At 42.4% G+C, this 12,120-nt stretch overlaps 1 protein-coding gene across 1 annotated transcript in view; it reads right to left on the reverse strand.

The window, feature by feature from the left end:
* Positions 1–12,120, reverse strand: part of abca2 (ATP-binding cassette, sub-family A (ABC1), member 2) — a 186,005-nt gene that overhangs the window by 62,811 nt on the left and 111,074 nt on the right. Inside the window, exons 13-22 of the mRNA XM_034118098.1 lie at positions 11,756–11,929; positions 10,646–10,748; positions 10,283–10,397; positions 6,338–6,528; positions 5,953–6,103; positions 5,600–5,804; positions 5,343–5,507; positions 4,625–4,805; positions 3,966–4,178; positions 16–212 (exon numbers count right to left, since the gene is read on the reverse strand). Coding sequence (XP_033973989.1) covers positions 16–212; positions 3,966–4,178; positions 4,625–4,805; positions 5,343–5,507; positions 5,600–5,804; positions 5,953–6,103; positions 6,338–6,528; positions 10,283–10,397; positions 10,646–10,748; positions 11,756–11,929 — 1,695 coding nt within the window. The remainder of the gene's footprint in view (positions 1–15; positions 213–3,965; positions 4,179–4,624; positions 4,806–5,342; positions 5,508–5,599; positions 5,805–5,952; positions 6,104–6,337; positions 6,529–10,282; positions 10,398–10,645; positions 10,749–11,755; positions 11,930–12,120) is intronic.

Below are 12,120 nucleotides of genomic sequence, written 5' to 3' on the forward strand. Positions count from 1 at the left end.
GGGGTCTCCACTCACCCTGTTTGTACTTGAGGATGAGGTCCCAGATGGCCCTGCGAGCATAGGGGTCCACCCCCGCTGTGGGCTCGTCCAGGATCACTGCCCTGGAGCCGCCCACAAAGGCAATGGCCACCGACAGCTTCCTCTTCATCCCGCCGGACAACGTCTGCACCAAGCTGTGGCGCTTCTTAGATAACTCCAGGTCAACAATCATCCTGCACACACACACGCACACACACACACACACACACACACACACACACACACCACACACACACACACACACACACACACACACACACACACACACACACACACACACCACACACACACACACACACACACACACCAAACACACACACACACACACACACACACACACAACACACACACACACCACACACACACACACACACACACACACACACACACACACACACACACACACACACACACACACACACACACACACACACACACACACACACACACACACCACTTCAGGGGACATTACATTGACTTACATGCATTTCCTGGAGACGTCATTTCATTCTCCCATCTCTGCCCATCCTGTTCTTATGTTGACAGAAATATTTTTATTTCATAATTATTCTAAATCATTAATCATAAATGAATCTAATTTGCTGTTTTTCAGTACTGTTAGTGACAATCAGTGAAACTTAAACCTTTCTCTTTTCTCTATTTCACAATAAGAGCTATCCCGGTAGGGAAGGACTATTTTTGAGCCGGTTGGCAAACTTTTTATTGGGAAACATTGGGAGAACTTGTGCGTGAAAGTGTATCGCTTGCTTATTTTTTTAACTACCAGAGTTTATTCACTATTAATAAGTGGCTGTGGGAGAGAACATAAATTCTGTTCCAAAAAAGGCCCCTGCAGGTGAATAAAGACCCCCGTCTCTATTTGAGAATGTATTGAGTAAATACCTACTCTAGGTACTAGTTGTGTAACTTGTTTTGCATCTTTCACATCATCAGAAAAATCCATCAAATGTAGGTAAACTATTCTTGATACTTGAAAATGCTTTAAGGAACAAACAGCCTACATCTCAGCTCTCCATAGGGTTTCATTTATTTGGTTGGCGGCTTATTCCTTAAAACACAAGCTTCAGATCGCTTATAATAAGAGGAAATATGAAGGGTATATTTCAAGGTTGTTATGTAAATGTGTTATTGGGCTTATTTCTTATGAACTTAGATTTGTTAGAAAAAAATATAAACTTTAATTGACTGAATTTATTTGAAAATGTGGCTTATTAACACATGAATACTGTGTAATATATTTGAACATATATATGTAAGACAGGGGTGGGCAATTATTTTTTACAAGGGGCCACTTCAGAAACTCGAGCTGTGTTGGGGGGCCGAATCAAAAATAAGTTGAACTTAATTCTGCTCAATATTCCAATACTGAAAAGGTGTTTTACAGTATGTTAAAGATAAGAAATGAATCAGCTTTATACAAAAAGAAATGAGTGCTTTTGATTTTTGTTTTTCAGTTCATTTTACTTGTTCAGTGAGAAAAATCCAGTCTGTCTTGGGCTTGAACAAGTGCACGGAAATCTGGTTCAATGTCTGAGGTGGATATGCGAAGGACAGCTGAGAGGTGATCATCAGTGATAGAGGATCTGTATCTGGATTTGTTGAACTTCATCACTGAGAATGTCTGTTCACATATGTAGGTAGATCCAAAGAGGACCATCATCTTCTGAGCACGTCTCCTGATGTGTGGAAAGTTCTCCTCTTTCAGGGAAAAGTAAAACTCAGGCAGTGAGACTGACCTAAAGTGCTCTGACAGAAGTGTGTCAGACTGCAGGTCAATGAGTTCAAGCTGAACATCACTGGGTGCATCATCCACATGGCATGTAAATGGGGAAAATATCATGTTCATTTCATTCTCAACTGTTTTGAAGTCTTTAAATCGCCTTGAAAACTCACCATGCAGTGCTTCTAACATGGATGAGTACCTCTGGAGGTGATCAGCTGATGGTGTGGCTTCCTTCAGTGTTGGCAAGTGCGTGAGAATGTTGTCCTCCATTTGGCTTGAGAGAAGCTGCAGCTTTCTCATGAAAGCCTTCACTGCACTGTACATGTCATGCACAAAAAGGCCCTTGCCTTGCAGTTTGACATTTAGTTCACTCATTAGTGCAGTCACATCTACAGCAAAACCAAGGTCTGCCATCCAGTCTGCATCTGAAAGCTGTGGGATGTCGTTTCCTTTCTTCACACAGAAGTCTTGAATTTCTTCTCTCAGGTCCCATACTCTTTTCAGCACTTTGCCCAGGCTGAGCCACCTGACAGCTGCATGGTAGGGTATGTCACGATGTTCAGTCTCACTTTCCTCCAAAAGTGCAACAAACTGTCTGTGATTCAATGCTCTTGCCCTGATGAAGTTAACTATTTTAGTTACAACATCAACAACATGGTTAATTTTTAACACTGACTTACACAACACTTCCTGATGTATAATACAATGCAAAAATACCTATTTCTGCTCAGGGTTAATTTCTGTCACTTTATCCTGCATTCTCTTCAATAGTCCAACATTTTTCCCTGTCAGATTTGGACAACCATCCGTTGTCACGCCTGCCAGCTTGTCCCATTTCAGTCCCAACTTTTCCACACATGCATTTACCTCCGTGAACAAATCACTCGCTGCTGTTGTCCCTTTCATTGACTGCATGGCTGCCAGCTCCTCCGTGATTTTGAAGTCTGTAGTTATCCCACGTAGGAAGATGAGTAGCTGGGCAGTGTCACGTACATCGCAGCTCTCATCCAAAGCCAAGGAAAAAAAGTCAAAGTTGACCGCTCTGTTCTGCAGCTGAAGCTCCAGATTTCCCGCGATGTCCTCAATTCTCCTCGTAACAGTGCGTCGGGAGAGCGGCACTTTCTCAAATGCCTCCTTTTTCTCCGGGCATATTAGTGTCCAACAAACACTCCTTAATGAACTCTCCCTCCGAAAACGGTTAACTTTTAAGACATAACTCGTCTTGACAGCTGCATCTCTGGATGTGGAATGTTTTGTGAAAATGTGTTGTTGGCTTTGCAGCTTAGCTAGCAAAGCATCCGACCCCTTTGCCCGCTCTTCCTCAGACAGGTTCTTGTATTTATCTGCGTGTTTGGTAGCATAGTGGCGACTCAAATTGTACTCCTTGAACACAGCGACCTGCGCACCACAAACTAAACACACAGCTTTACCTTTCACTTCTGTAAATAAATACTTAGCGGTCCATGTCTTGTTGAAAATGCGGCATTCAGTATCGATCTTTCTTTTTTTTCCCTTAGCGGACATTTCGAGGACTAGCCGGCCAGCATCACTCGTAGCTGTTCACAGCATAAGCGTTTACGTAAATAAATAAAAAAAACAGCAGCGCCCTTTTCAAAATAAAAGCAACACAGTTAGAAAAGTATTTACGCCATGCAAGCAATACAGCTGTGTTGCTTTTATTTTGAAAAGGTTGCTGTTTTTTTTCTTTATGTTATAATTTATGATCAACCTCACACGGGCCGGCCAAGGCCGGCCAACGGGCCGGATGTGGCCCGCGGGCCGTAAAATGCCCACCCCTGTAAGAAGTACAATATAAGACAAGCAGAAGTTTCATTTGTGGGCCATATTTCATTATACTTTTTGAATTTGCTGAGGGCCGATTCAAAATGGTCCGCGGGCCGCATTTGGCCCCCGGGCCGTAATTTGGACACTCCTGATCTAAGTGGTTGTTGTTTGCTTTGAGTAAAGTGAAAAACGCTCATTAAATCTATGCACTAACAAAATAAAAAACATTACGTTAAAATGTGTTTAATTTTTGAGGGAGCAGCAATTCAAGTATTATAATACTTGACATTATAAGTCATTATGAAATGTGCTTATAAATACGATTATACAGTGCTATAAGCTAATCATAATTCTATGCGTTAGAGACATTGAACTGCAGGAAGCAGATTGGTCTCACTTGTCCATCTCCTTGCGGATATCCTCCTCAGCCATGCCTTTCAGTCTGGAGTAGAACCACAGATGCTCCTCCACGCTCAGCTTGTCAAACAGGACATTGTGCTGTGGACACATGCCCAGGTTCTGACGAATCCGCTCCATATCTGTTCGGATGTCATGACCATATATGGTGGCAGAACCAGAGGTGGGCGGGAACAAGCCAGTGAGGATGGACCTGTGACAATCCAGTGCAGGCAGTCAGTGGCGGTTAAACAGGCAGGCAATCCAAGCACGCTTTGATGCGGTTCACCTCTATACAGTATATTTGATCTTGTGCACCTTATTTGATATTTTGGGCAAAAATTGATGTAGTTCGATAACTTTCATAAAATACAACTGTTAACTTAAAAATACTCATTCTTTACTCAAACATCTGACAGATGCTTATGTTTTCATGCTTCTGGTTTAGCTACAGCAGATCAAACAGCCCTCAGGTGTTTTGTAGACATCGAAGGAACTATTGAAACCTAGTTATCAGGTGCTTAAAATGTGAAATGTATTTTTAGTTTGAACAGAATGTGTACTTAAAATTTGAATAAAAAAATCATATTAAAGTTGAACAATGGTCTTCAGACTTTAATCCTCGCACACATGCACAAGCACACACACTAATCCCCTCACATGGTTGTGGTCTTGCCAGCGCCGTTGTGTCCCAGGAAGGAGACTACCTGGTTTTCATGGAGGTTAAGGCTCAGTTTGTCCAGGGCCAGTTTGCTGCCGGTCTTGTACACTTTGGTGAGTTTGTCTATACACACCACCAACGAGAGATGGCTCGGCTCCTCCTCTATGCCCCGCATTTCCTCTAGGGTTACAATGAGAGAGTTACAAATAAATTAAATAAAACATTCCGAATATTTTAACTGTCTTAACAGTCTCATTTTACTTCTGTCACTTTCACTTTCCTGATCACTTTTGCATATGCTGGCCTGACATTTCCAATTCTGCAACCTTAAGTATCTGCCAATAATAATACCTTCTCTTAATTAACAAGCCTGTTGATATAATAATTAAACAGCTGTTCTCTATTTAGCCTAGCCATCTAAAAAACATCATGCTCAAATAGTGACATTTTCTCACAAATAAAGCAAGTAACAGTATAACCCTAAATGATTGGTCGTTCCAAACTATCTGTTTTGACATGGACAAAAGCTTACTTGGCGAATGGAAGTCAGAAGTTAGGAAAGGAATTAAAGTTAGAAGATGGGGTTCTGTCAATCACATCAGTAAGATGGTTTACATTGTTGTTATTCAAGTGTAACCTGGTTAAGTGGATCTATAGAACATACAAATATCCTCTACAAGATGTCCTCATCAGCTCAGAATAATCATTATTCCATACCAGATCTACGCTGGTCCATAGCACAAGCCTGATCCTCCTCCATCACACTGAGCCGGGCCGCCCCTCCCCCACACCACGGCCAATCCCAGGTCTCGACACGCCCACTGCCTGACCAATAGGATCTCTGCAGGGGAAAGTACCATGGTCGGGGCAGCCCATACATTCCTATAGGAGAGGAGAAACACATTTTATCTAATCAATCGGAGAAGATGTGTCAAACACTAAGAACAGCAAAGAGATTTAGAGGTTCATCCTACCTGGGTGCACGGCCTCTATGTACCAAGTGAGCACTCCATACACCCCGGCATCGATCATGAGCATCATCATGGACAGACCAAGGTTAAAGTCATCACCCTCTACCGGAGACTGGCTGATGGTCCGCCACTGGATGCCCACCCCTGCTACCTCATACAATGCAAAATACTTGGAGCCCAGGCCAAAGGCTGTGGTGGACATCAGAGACTGGGGGGGGGGGGGGGGGGGACGGACATTGTATTCACCTTAGTATCATCCTGGTTATTTAAGTAATTAATACCTCACACTGACAACACAAGGAACACATTCTTAAAACACACTCCAACTGCAGTTCAAACAAAGGAGGAGGCCTTACAGCGATGCACTTCTCGAAGGCGGTGATTTTATCATGGGCCACCTCCTCCCTGATGGCCACGTACATGTAGGGCACGTAGCTGAGGAAGTAGATGATCCCTCCACAGGCTGACGCCAGCTTGGCCTTAGAGTAGATTACTGACACCAAAAAACTGTAAGAAAAAGGATATCTTTTCTATTGTTTCGTCGTTTCTGTTTCATGAAATCTTATATATTAGTCAAAGTAATATTTCAAGAAAAAGTATTAATCTTTGTTTATTATACATTCAATTGGATTCATACAAATAAACTCGTATTTTTCCTCCTCAAAGGTGAAACAAATTCTGTGCCATTGCTTGAACCTTTTAAAGAAGTCATGGACTCATGAGTGTGCTGGAAGATCTCACCAGAACATGATGGTGGCCACGGCGTAGATGGTGAGGAAGAGCCAGATGATGAAAGGGTCGCTGTGGAGCAGCACCCGGCCATACTTCAAGATGACTGTCAGAGCGGTGACAGAGATGGACAGCTGTACGAAGCCGGTGATGAACCAGGCCACCCAGTGGACGGCGTTGTTCAGACCCATCATCTTCATCACCTGGGGGGGGGGGGGCGTAATGGTTATAGTCTCAGCTGAGTCACAAACTGAAATAATGCTGGGGGGTGTGTTGTAATGGTACTATTTTATAATGTACAGGGCGTAGGGATACGTGTGTGGTGTCAGTCCTGTTTGATGTAATGCCCGGAACTAGTTTATGCTTCGGTGTGCTTTAGACATGAACGTGTCCACCACAGTCTCCGGTGTTATGTCTCAAGAATATCTTTATTAAACAGTTAAAGACAGTCGCTGTCTCCTAATCATTTCTACATAACACTACAGGGGGTGGGGGGGGGGTGGTTGTGAAGACATATACCCAGACTATAAATACCAAGTATTGTTATTTTTGTTAACTATGTTGCTGTTATTATTTTTTGCGGTGTTGACAACACTTTTCTATATTATACACACGCATTGTTATTTCCATCATTATAAAGTTATTATGAGCATCCTGGAGGACGAGATCCACCTCCTAACCACCTGCTGCAGTGGGCCAACATTCATTCAGCACATAAAAGATCTCCCATTATGCTATTTTTAGGCATAAATTATGGGTATCAGATATATACAAATATATAAAAAACATATCTATAATGTGTTTTGCTCAAAATACCAAACATATCTAATGCATTTTAGACATCCTTCATATCCCTCTATTTTAGCCCTGTTAGACAATGGCTGATTCTCTGCTGGCCCCGCCCCCTTTTGAGCAGCAGGCACACTGTGAGTTCTGTGACGAGCAGGCTGTCTGCTCAGATGCAGCTAAACGCTGCCGTGATGAAACGCCATCATGTTCCAAACCACTTCAAGGATTATTTCTGAAATAGTATGGAGCTCAAATGCTCTGTGCTTGGCCCCCTCCTGTTCACCATTTACATGCTCCCCCTTGGCCAGATCATCCGCCATCATGGACTCAAATTCCACTGCTACGCTGATGATACCCAATTGTATCTCAGCACTACTCCATCCTCCCAGCTGCCCCCTCAGTCTCTTGTCAACTGCCTGCACGACATAAAAACCTGGATGTCGTCCAATTTCCTGAAACTCAACAGCAGGAAAACAGAGCTCATGGTTGTGGCACCCAAGGCGTTGCTCCAGAAGGTTGGTGACTTCATCCTTGAGGTTGACGGCTGCTCCATCTCCCCATCTCCTGAAGTCCGCAACCTGGGTGTCATCTTTGACTCCACCCTTTCCTTCCACTCCCACATCAAGTCTGTCACCAAATCTGCCTTTTTCCACCTGAGGAACATTGCCAGACTCCGACCGTCACTCTCGGAGTCGGTCGCAGAAACCCTAGTCCTGCTTTCGTCACCTCCCGCTTGGACTACTGCAATGGTGTCCTGTTTGGGGTCTCCAACAAAATACTGGACAGGCTCAAGTATGTTCAAAACTGTGCTGCTAGGGTACTCACACACACAAAGCCCTGGCAGCACATCACTCCCACCCTCATCCACCTCCACTGGCTGCCGGTCAAGTCCCGCATAACCTACAAAGTCCTCCTCCTCACCTACAAGTCCCTCCATGCCCATGCCCCCCAGTACTTATCGGACATCCTTCCCCCACATGCCCCACCCCGGCACCTGCGGTCTTCAGACTCTGGCCTGCTCACCACCTTCCGTACCAACCTGCGAACCTTCGGGGACAGAGCCTTCAGTGTGGCAGCCCCCACCCTCTGGAACGCTCTCCCTGCGGAGATCCGCAACATCCCCACGCTTGACGCCTTCAAAAGGGCCCTCAAGTCCCATCTGTTTGCCAAGGCTTTTGGCCCCTAATCTATTTGTTGTCTTGTCTGTCTGACTGCCTTTTGTTTTTGTTATGTTTGTTTCTACTCCTGTTCTTCTTTGTAAAGCGACCTTGGGTCTCATGAAAGGCTCTATATAAATCCAAGCTATTATTATTATTATTCTTTTCTTTCGGGTTTACTACAAGGTGAGTTCCTTTTTTTATTTCCATACTCTCTCCAGTACAGGTTAGCTCGCCTCTGAGTTTTAGCAATGCATGCTAATCTAAACAAAGACCATATTAAGTCCAAAACACGCTGTGCATTGTTTCTGATACAGCGATGTTTCTGATTGGGCCGTGGGCATAAAGCCAGCCCACATTTCTGATATTACGTCATATCGGACGCAAATCTGGATCAGCTCCGTTGTTCCCCCGTTTTTAGAGATGTGGGTACGGAGGAAAAGAGAGAGGGTTTTGTTTTCTGACACTTTGTGAGTTCCCTGACACACCGGGGACACACCGGGGACACACCGGGGACACACCGGGGACACATATTTATGTATAAAAGACATCGTGCATGATAGGGGACCTTTAATGCAGCTTAAAATCTATCTCTAAATAAAGCTAACACTAATTGGAGATTTCCGCAGGAACAGGTTTATATCTAAATTATATATAATATAATAAGAAAGGACGTTCAACTAAAAGCCATTAAGCAAAGTGGAAAGGTACATATGTTAGTGAAAGATATATATGCTAAGGCTTTATATACATTTTTCCTCGGTTCCAAGGAGCTCCATTATTTTAGCTAAAAACATCCATGTGCCAGATTGTTCAAAAGTGTTTTCATAACAAACCAATGGATTTGTGGACGATAAATCTATAAGATATATAGCAATTATTATAACATTGTAGTTTTTATCCACGAAACGTAGTTCAGGGAGCAACCATGGGGACACTAATAGCAAATATGAGTTAGACATATGAAGCCAATAATGGACTACCAGGAGACTATGCTCTAATTCAAACACTGAGTAAGTGCATTGAACAAATCAATGACTGGATGTGTCAGAATGTTGAATGAAACAAAGAAGAACGTATAAAAGTTAGCGCTGAGCTTCAGTCTGCAATGTTCAAAACAACAGATAAAGCCAGAAATCTAGGTGTAGTCATGGACTCTGACCTGAGTTTCAACAGTCACATTAAAACAGTTACTAAATCAGCCTACTATCACCTAAAGAACATATCTAGGATTAAAAGACTAATGTCACAGCAGGATTTGGAAAAACTTGTCCATGCTTTTATCTTCAGTAGACTCGACTACTGCAATGGTGTCTTTACAGGTCTCACTAAAAAATGTATTAGAAAGCTGCAGCTTACTCAGAACGCTGCTGCTCGAGTCCTCACTGACACTAAGAAAGTGGATCACATCACTCCTGTTCTGAAGTCTTTACACTGGTTCCTCACTAACACTAAGAAAGTGGATCAGTCCTGTTCTGAAGTCTTTACACTGGCTTCCTGTCTGTCAAATAATTGATTTCAACATATTGCTGCTGGTTTATAAAGCATTTAATGGTTCAGGGCATAAATACATTTCTGATCTCCTGCTAAATTATGAACCATCCAGATCTCTCAAGTCTTCTGGGACTGGTCAGCTTTCTGTCCCCAGAGTCAGAACTAAACATGGAGAAGTTCAGTATTATGCTCCAAATATCTGGAACAAACTCCCAGAAACCTTCAGGTCCGCTGCAACTCTTACTACTTTAAATCCAGGCTAAAGACTTTTCTTTTTGCCGCTGCTTTTAATTGATATATTCACATCTCACACTGTAACTTTTATTCATGTACCTGTGTTATTCATGTTTTATTATCTTTGCTCTTAAAGGAGTGTTTTTAAATGGCATTTTATAATATGTTTCTGCTGCACTATTTCTTAATGCTCATAATGTGTTTCATTTTTGCAAAGCACTTTGAATTGCCTTGTGTTGAAAGGTGCTATATAAATCAACTTGCCTTATGATCACAGACTCACCTCTTTGAGCCGGTGCTCCTTCTCAGCCACAATGTGCTGAATCATCATGGCTACTGAATAGACCCAGGAGATCACCATGCACAGAGGCATCATGTGCTCAATCACAAACAGGAAACTGAAAAAAACAAGCGTGAAGAACGATATGCAGATTTAAATAAAGGCTAATTCCTTCATTTCAAATGTGTAGGATCTATAGAATTTCTAACATGAGCTAACATGTACTACAAGAGATAGGAAGAACATTGTCAAAAAAACGTAAAAAATACACATTGCATACAACCATTTCTGACAATCTCCAATGATGTATGACCATGCTAAACATGACGTTCTGAACAACAACAACAAACAAAGTGCATTTCTAACTCGTCTCTGGTGTAACATGGGTAGGGGAACATCTGAACGTAGTTCCCAGGCTCCACCACATCATGTCCCACAAACGTGTTGATAAAGGCTCTCTCCATCATATCTGGAAGGACAGTGTGTGTGTGTGTGTGTGTGTGTGTGTGTGTGTGTGTGTGTGTGTGTGGGTGTGTGTGTGTGTGTGTGTGTGTGTGTGTGTGTGTGTGTGTGTGTGTGTGTGTGTGTGTGTGTGTGTGTGTGTGTGTGTGTGAAAGAGAGAGAGAGAAAGGGAGGGAAGGGATGATGACGCAGATCATTAAATCCTGTCAGAGACGGACTTCAACACAGTTTAAACATACTTGAATGTTACTGTCAGACCTGGGCCCTGGAAGTTAAAGTAATAAAGACACATAACTTTAAACTTAGAACACATACAATAGAAAACTATTCAGAAAATAATAATTCAGGCCTGGACTGAAACAGTAAACACACAGGGCATTTTCTGCAATAAAAAGACAAATGCAAATTCAAACTTTTATTTTAATTTGACTTTAAATACTTCAATCAATAATAGAATCCATTCTGCTCTATGGACGGGAAGTGTGGGGCTCTCAAACAAACCTAAACTCTGACAAATTAGCAATTCTTCCCAAAATTATATAAAAGGTATCCACAATTTGTTGGAACAAAAATGTAAATGCTGAAAATGATACTGGAGGAAATGAAAGCTGCATGTCAGCGGACATATAGTGTCGGCCTGCTGCAGCCACACAGCTCTGACCCCTTATCTCCTTCTTAGTGGTGTATTATATCATATGGGTTTGGTTGAATTTGCTTATTAATGTTGAAAAAAGTATATTGTTTTCCTTGTAAAGAAAACATTTTATCGTGTTTAAAATGTCCAATATATTCCAAATGTATATGTGTATATAGATCAAAACAATGTGTTTGATGCAACAGTCTTCGCTGCCTGTGCACTCCAGTCTGTGGCTTTAGTTATAGCACATCAGACTTCCAGTAATCCACTTTAAGAAATGATCAGATTGCTTCATGTCAGAAGTAACACAAGATCAAATATTGACCTATAAATGATGCATTAAATTCAATTGGAAGCAAAGCATTTCGGTCACTTACCTTGGATCCAAACAAATCCGTACAGGAAGTAGAACTTCCCCCCGGTGTTGGGCCCAGGGCGCCAGTAGGCCCGTCTGATTTCATTGGTCTTCTCTGTAAAACTGGAATTTTGTCTAATTTTGTAGAGAACGTGGGATGGCAGGGAGCCATCTTTGTTAGTCTGGACTATCACACCTGAAAAACAGAGAAACAGATCTCAGGTCAGTAGTTTCCTGGTGGCTCAGCAAGCATTCCAACATTTGACTCTAGATTCAGGGCCAATGCCTGCATGTTGCAAAACTTTGGCTTGAATTCAGGCCAGTTTGTCATACATAGTATGTTCAGGTTGAACTTTTCTACTGAAAATACAGTTTATAGTTTCACCT

The sequence above is a fragment of the Trematomus bernacchii genome, unplaced genomic scaffold (assembly GCF_902827165.1).
Source record: "Trematomus bernacchii unplaced genomic scaffold, fTreBer1.1, whole genome shotgun sequence".
Lineage (NCBI taxonomy): Eukaryota > Metazoa > Chordata > Actinopteri > Perciformes > Nototheniidae > Trematomus > Trematomus bernacchii.